Source organism: Miscanthus floridulus, chromosome 10, assembly GCF_019320115.1.
Source record: "Miscanthus floridulus cultivar M001 chromosome 10, ASM1932011v1, whole genome shotgun sequence".
Taxonomy (NCBI): domain Eukaryota; kingdom Viridiplantae; phylum Streptophyta; class Magnoliopsida; order Poales; family Poaceae; genus Miscanthus; species Miscanthus floridulus.
The window spans coordinates 5,239,259-5,246,154 of NC_089589.1; the positions used below are offsets into that span (position 1 = coordinate 5,239,259).

Genomic DNA, 6,896 nt, shown 5'->3' on the forward strand with positions numbered 1-6,896 from the left:
CTCCAGGGGCGCGCCGCTGCCCCGGCGGGTCTCCGCCGGACGGTCGGAGGCATTACCCGTGGGTCTCCGCCCGGCCGCGCGGGGGCCATGGTTCTCGCCGCTGGCCTCCGCCTTCAGGGGCGCGCCGTCACCTTGGAAAACCTCCGCCGGTCCGGGCAGAGGCGTCATCCGTAGGTCTCCGCCCGGCCGCGCCGGGGTCATGCTGGCGTGTTTGCGCGGACCGCGAGCGCCTGCGCTTGAGTACCTGCGCACATTTAGGCAAGATTGTTTGTTTAATTAGTTTAGAGATAAGGCGGCCTCCGCTCGTGATACTGGAAACGCCCGCCTGAGCGGAGTCCGCGATGAGAAGGAGATTCAGCACCCTTCGAGCATAGACGGGAAAGTTCCTTTGGTCAGCGCCGGGTCTCCGCCCTAAGACGGTCGAAGACGCCTCGGCGACACCCCGCTGTCGGGGGCCTTCGCCACCCGCCAAAGCCATGTTACAACACAAACAGCACAGCTAAAAGACCGGTTAAAGTTTAGCTAAGTTTAGTTGTTTCAACCCAGCTAAAGTTTAGCTGAGTCTATTAGCTGGAAGATCCAAACACCCAGCTAAAGTTTAGCTGTGAGAACTTTTAGATGGCTAAAGTTTAGTTTTGAAATTTTAGCTAGCTAAACTTTAGTTAGCTGGATCCAAATAGGCCCAAAGTTAATCCCTCCTGACTTTTTCAAAACAATTATTTGTAGTACCCCTCATAGTTTTTTGGACATATTAATATACATGGAAAATGATCCTGGCCTTATTAACTGTTTGGTTCCTTGTATTTAGACCCAATGACCTTTTTTCTATTATACTGGTGCGCTAACAGTTTGGTTCCCACATCCAGACATCATGGCAGTTCATGATCCACCAACCTGCCTTGCGACTGACCATCCATAACCTGTTCCTCCATTGTAGCTCCCTACTCAGCCTCGGCTGTCGCATCTCCGTCCACAGGTTGCACCTCTGATTCAAGAAGTAGAACGGGTCCAAGCAGGCACCTTGATCCTTTGTATTGGCATTGTACAGATCACCGTCCAAGTCGATGTGCAGACGGCCAGTGCTCCATCCTCCCTTTGAGTGGGAAGCTGTGGGCGCGCTCGCGGATCTCCCAGAGGAAGTAGCCACCGCCCCTATTACCATGAGGCCAGGCGCAAATTGAGTTCACTCAAGCAGAGTACGGCGTATCCACCGGTCCTACGGTCTCCGCTGCCTCCGGGGGCCACGATGAGGCGAGAATGTGGAAAGGAAAAGGGTGGCGGAGAGCAGGGGCGGGGCATACAAGCACTACGCCAGAAAGCAACAAAGGAAACGCGTCCAGCAGAGATAGTAAGTTAGCCACCGTCATAGATTAAGCAGAGACTAGGAGAGGGGCGGGCCGGCGGCGGATGAGAGGAGAGGGCCAGTAACTGATAAGGATGAGGGTGCGCATGGTTTAAAACAAGGTTGCACTTCCGGACTTTACAAACCCAAGATTGCACCTCCCGGAATTGCAATTTTCATGGGACGAAGAGAGTAGTATCTCATAACATGAGTTGTTCATGTTCTCTCTCCTCCAATAACACAATTGCGGGTGTTGGCAAACTTGGCATGATTGGGAACGCTTTAGCCCTATGCAATAGATCATCTCTCTCTCGTTTGGAAACTAACATATAAGTTATGATGCCTTATGCCACTCCACAAATTTTGAACTTAAGATTCAATCTATGTGTGGAGAAACACAAAGAGAGAAATTTTATCAGGGGTAGGTTGGACAAGGGAAGTCAATTGAGCCAAACTTTTGTTAGGGACGCTTTTGAGTGGACAATGTGGATTGTTCGCAATAATAAAATGGATGTTTTCCAAAATAAAATAGAAGAGTGTTACCGAGCGCCAAAACACTTAGGGAGCATTAATTGAATGGGTATATCTCCTCAACAAGTGACTGATGGAAACTTTATCCATCAGTCACCACTCCTCCCCATCGGACGAGTGGACAGGACAAACAAGGTGAGCGGGTGAGCTGATGTAGATTTCATGTGTGACGCCGGCGTGCTTGACCTTGACCCGGATGGTGGGCACCGGCTTCATGTTGGGCGACGGCTCGTCGTTGCCCACCCCCACCGCCGCCCCTCTTCTGCACGAGCATCCCGCTGGGCTGCACCACCCATACCTCCTCCGCCGGCACCTTGCCACCATTCCCTCCACCGCCGCCGGCTGCAGCCACAGTCGTCGGCGCCTCCTACGTCGACCCCAGATTCACCGGTGCGCCCTTCCTACTCTTGGGATTCGCCCCCAGCTTGCTCACCGCCTCCTGCTCGCTCCCTCCCCCTTCGCTTCACGTATCGCAACGAACTTGGTCGCCAGCCGGACCTCCTCGGCAATGGCGCGAACCAAAGCCCAGCTAGCTAGCTAGCCAGATGGCCGGCGAACACGAAGGCAGGTGGGCAACGGGGATTGGAGGGAGAAACTAAGGAAGAAGACCGACGGACGGAACGGATGGATGGATGGACAGCGAATACCCAAGAGGAGGAAAAAAATCGGACGGAGGAGGGAGGTGCCTGATGGATTTGTAGGATAGCAGGCAACTGCCGTCAAGTAAATCTGTAACTGAATCTATCTATACTTGGTTGTTTTGGGCTCTCCCAACACCTGATTTTTTTTCTTCGTACTTCTTCTTTGCGCCACCCCGCCTCCGCCCATCGCCCACCGTCCCACCGCGGCGTGGTAGGGTCTCGCCGGAGCTCCGCGTCCGCGGCCGGCGAGACCCTACCGTGCCAGCGGTAGCCTCCGTCCCCCCTCTCCCCCTGCTGCTATCATGGCAATGGGCACCCCCATCCCGACCTGGCCCGGCCGCCACCAGCGCCGCTAGAACCCTAACGCCGCCCTCCTGCCGTCCCCACCGTCTAGATAGCCTGCCTCCCTCCGAGCCCCTTCTAACCTCGCTAGAGTTGGGGAAGACGAGGGGGAGAGACCGGAGATGGAGAAGAATGAGAGGAGAGGAATCGAGTGTTCGGAGGCAGAGAAACACTCTGAGTGTCATTTAGCATTACTGTCACTGATCAGTTTTCTTCCCTGGCCCACTCCAAAAATCGTGCTTATCCTCTTGTTCTGAGCCAGTTCTGCGCCTAGTCTCGTCGAGCTCGATCGCGCAACCAAAGCTAAGCACAAGCAGAGCCAGCACCAAAAGATGGGCATCGTCACCGCCAGCAGCGAGGAGCTGTGGGTGGTGCTGACGACGCTGCTGCTGCTGGCCAAGTTCACCGTAGGCTCTCTCGGGCTCCGCTTCTCCTCGCGGCGGCTCGTCGCTCCCGCCGTCCGCCTGCTGCAGATTCTCAACTACTACGCCGTCACCTACACCCTCGGCCTCATGAAGCCGTCCACCTCCTCCTGCTTCTTCTTCCAGGTCTGGGCAGTGCTCATCGTCACCATGCAGCAGAGCGGCAACATCGGTCGCCCCTACCGGCCCAAGGAGATGAGCCTCGTCGACCTCCTCACCGCCCTCTGGTCCGCCAACGAGCTCGAGGCGGCGGAGGGCACGCCGCCCCAGCTCGAGACGGCACTCTGGATCATCTGGTCCACAAACGCCGCGCGCATCATCTGGTACTACGTCTCCTCCCACCGCACGGCGAGCGCCTCCATGAAGGGCGTCAAGGTTCTCAGCGACTACATGGCTACGGTGCAGCACGCCGCCGCCGCCTGCCCGCGCACCATGAAAGGGTACAGGTACCTCGTCGTCGGGGAAGAAGAGCTGAGGATGGACGTTGCGCCGCCCGCGTTCACGCCCGAGATGGTCGTCCTACCGTCGCGGCCTGCAGACGCCCGGATTGTCACCGTCGAGGAGGTGTGGGAGCAGGCGGGCAGCGGCGCCGGCGACAGGCTACTGGGCGAGGCCACGGACCGCGACAGCCGGTTCAAGGACGTCTGCCTCTCCTTCGCGCTGTACAAGCTTCAGAGCCGCCGCTTCCACGACTTCCCCATCGCGGAGGCGGCGCACCCGACGACGCGGCGGCTCGTCGCCGGCGCCGTCCTGGAGGAGGGGCCCGACGGCTACGAGCGCGCGCTCCGCGTCACCGAGGCGGAGCTGTCTTTCCTCCGCGGCTCTATCTACAGCAAGCACGCGGTGGTGTTCGCCGCCGGCTTCCCTTGCGTGCGCCTGCTGCTATCGCTGCTCATGACCGCGGCCACCTTGTACCTCTTCTACGCCGTGCGCGACATGCCCGAAGAGAACTATGTCGTCAGGAACAGGATCAGCCACGGCGTGGTCGTCACCCGCTGCATCATCGCCATCATCGTCTGCAGGGAGCTCATGGAGGTCGGCGTCTACGTGCTGTCGCAGTGGACCAAGGTCTGGATCATCTGCCACTACATCAAGCTGAAGCGGCGGCAAGGGCATGGGCGAGTCGCGACGCTGCGGAGGCTGGCGGCGGAGAAGGCGGCGAGGATCATGTTCGCTGCCATCTGGCGGGGCCGATGGGACCAGCGGATTCGCCAGTACAACCTGCTCATGTCGGCGCGAACCAAGTTCCCAATAAGACCACTCGTCGTCAGGAAGGTCAAGCTGCAGAGCGAGGTGAAGAGGCTGGTGTTCGGGTCGCTCAAGGCCATGATCATGAGCGTTCCCGACCATCAGTGTCCATCAGATGCGTCTTGGGCCGAACAGACGAACGCTCTGTTGATGTCCTTCCGGAACGCCTTCGCCGATGGCCATGGGGGGTCCGCCGTGGAGGATACCGCCGGCGAGCTTGAGGGCGACACCCACAATATCCTGGTCTGGCACGTCGCTACCAGCCTCTGCCAGATAAAGCTGCTTGACGAAGCCGCACAAGGAGCTGGCCGCGGCGCCGACCTGTACTCCCTGCCGCCAACGCCAACTGCCGCCGGCGACGAGGGCAAGCTGCCGGCTGCCGTGCCGTGGCCGCGGCATTATGCGGCCGCGGTGAGCCTGTCCAACTACTGCGCGTACCTGGCCACGCAGGCGCTGGTGCCGGACAACGGCCTGGTGGCCAACAAGGTGTTCGACGCCGTGCGCGGCGAGGCCCGCGACGCCCTGCGCGGGTGCGGCGCTGCCACTCTCGCGGAGATCCGCGAAAGGCTCGTCAGGCTCGCGGGTGAAGGCAACGGCGACGCCACGATCGTCGGGATGGGCGCTCGACTGTCGGAGAAGATCCTGTCCCTGTACGGAAGGGACGAGCTGTGGGAGCGGCTGGGCAGGTTCTGGGCGGGCTTCCTGCTGCACCTGTCGGCGTCGACGAGGGCAGCCAAGCACAGGATACACCTGCAGGGGCGTGGGGAGCTCACCACCCACCTCTGGGTGCTCCTGTCGCACGCCGGCTTCCTCGGCAGCACCAGCCATGGCGAGCAACTGCTAGACCCGGACGACCTCAACGACGCCTGTGATCATTATTAGCAAAATAAAGTACTCCGTATTTGTTTGGCAACAGCATACCATGCCATGTCTACGATTGATATGCGTAGTTAACTAGCTAGTTATCTGTATTATTACTCTCCCCTCACTCGTAGATGTATGATATTTTGTGCATTTATGAACTTGCACTACCGGAAAAACGTCCTTTGCCGAGATCCGAGATTTTTGCCGAGAGCAAAAACGCGGGCTCTCGGCAAAGAAAACGTTTGCCGAGCGCAGCTCTCGGCAAACATCGGCCGTCGGCAAGTGACAGGATTGCCGTGGGCCTGCATCTCGGCAAACAACAGCTCTCGATGAAGTGGGCCGTTTTGCCGAGAGCCGCGCTCGGCAAAAAATGCCCGTCGGCAAAACGGTCCTTTGCCGTAGGCCGCGCTCTCGGCAAAATCAGGCTCTCGGCAAAACATTGCCGCGGGCCCAAATTTGTTAGCTTCAAATTTTTTACAACAGGTGAATATACGTAGCATGATCTCTTCACTCGTAAAAGCAGCTCCTCGATAAATTGGATGAGCTAGACAAAAAATTCTAAAACAATAATGTTAACACCCCAGGAGGTAAGGTTGGCAGAGCTTTTAAGAGAAGGAAATTAAATGGTACTCCGTCAGTTTCAAATTATAAGACGTTTTGGCTTTTCTACATTTATAGCTTTTGCTAAGCACCTAGATATATGTTATGTCTAGATACATACTAGCAAATACTATGAATCTATAAATGCCAAAACGTCTTGTAATTTGGGATAGAGGAAGTACCAAATACCAAAAACTAGAAGTCTATAAGAAGGTGACACGAATACAAAATCGATAATGATCCGTCACGGACATCTGTCGTGTGATTGTCGTTCGGACGCGGCTCCGCAGGAGCGGGCCTCATCTCTCTCATCAGAAACAAAAAACAAATCCCCCTACTCCCTCATCTGCTCGGCGCCCGAAGAAACACGGCCGCTCATCCATCCGCCCCCTTCCCCCACCGCGCGCTCGTCGGGCTGCTGCGTCGTCGTGCCCTTTCCCCAATCGTCGGCCGCACCATGCGCCTGTCACTCTCCCGTGCCGCTTGTTGCTGCTACTGCTGGCTGCTGTGGGGTCCCGGGGCCCTTCAAGTTATGGTTGGGCGGCGAGCATATGGAGGGCATTGGGCGGGGGAAGGAGGAGGAAGAGGAGGAGCGGTTGTAGATTTGGGGGTGTCAGGGTTACAATCCTGGGGTGCCTTAAGGTATCGATTAGTTAGCAGGCCAAGCGGCCCATGATACATCAGCCAACAAGAGCCCAAACGAACGAGGCCCGGCTGATCCAAGAAAACGTGGCCAAATGCTATGGCGCAGGTCGGACACGACCCCTTCATCAGACTCAGCCGCACAGCGCACGAGAGACGCACGACCTCACCACCGTCATGACCCCTGGGAGGAACGGGGAGAGGTCAAGCCTAGACAGGCGTGCCTGGTCTAGAAAAAGGTAAGCACACTACTCTAACTCCGCA

General features: G+C 57.5%; 1 protein-coding gene across 1 annotated transcript; it reads left to right on the forward strand.

The window, feature by feature from the left end:
- The first annotated feature begins 3,124 nt into the window (after positions 1-3,124).
- On the forward strand, positions 3,125-5,504 carry LOC136487604 (uncharacterized). The gene has a single exon (XM_066484726.1). It carries the CDS (start codon positions 3,189-3,191, stop codon positions 5,406-5,408), a length of 2,220 nt encoding a protein of 739 aa, XP_066340823.1. The 5' UTR covers positions 3,125-3,188; the 3' UTR covers positions 5,409-5,504.
- The last annotated feature ends 1,392 nt before the right edge of the window (positions 5,505-6,896 follow it).

Coding starts and splice junctions, on each gene's coding strand:
- LOC136487604 (XM_066484726.1), top strand. CDS start 3,189: ATGGGCATCGTCACCGCCAGCAGCGAGGAGCTGTGGGTGGTGCTGACG.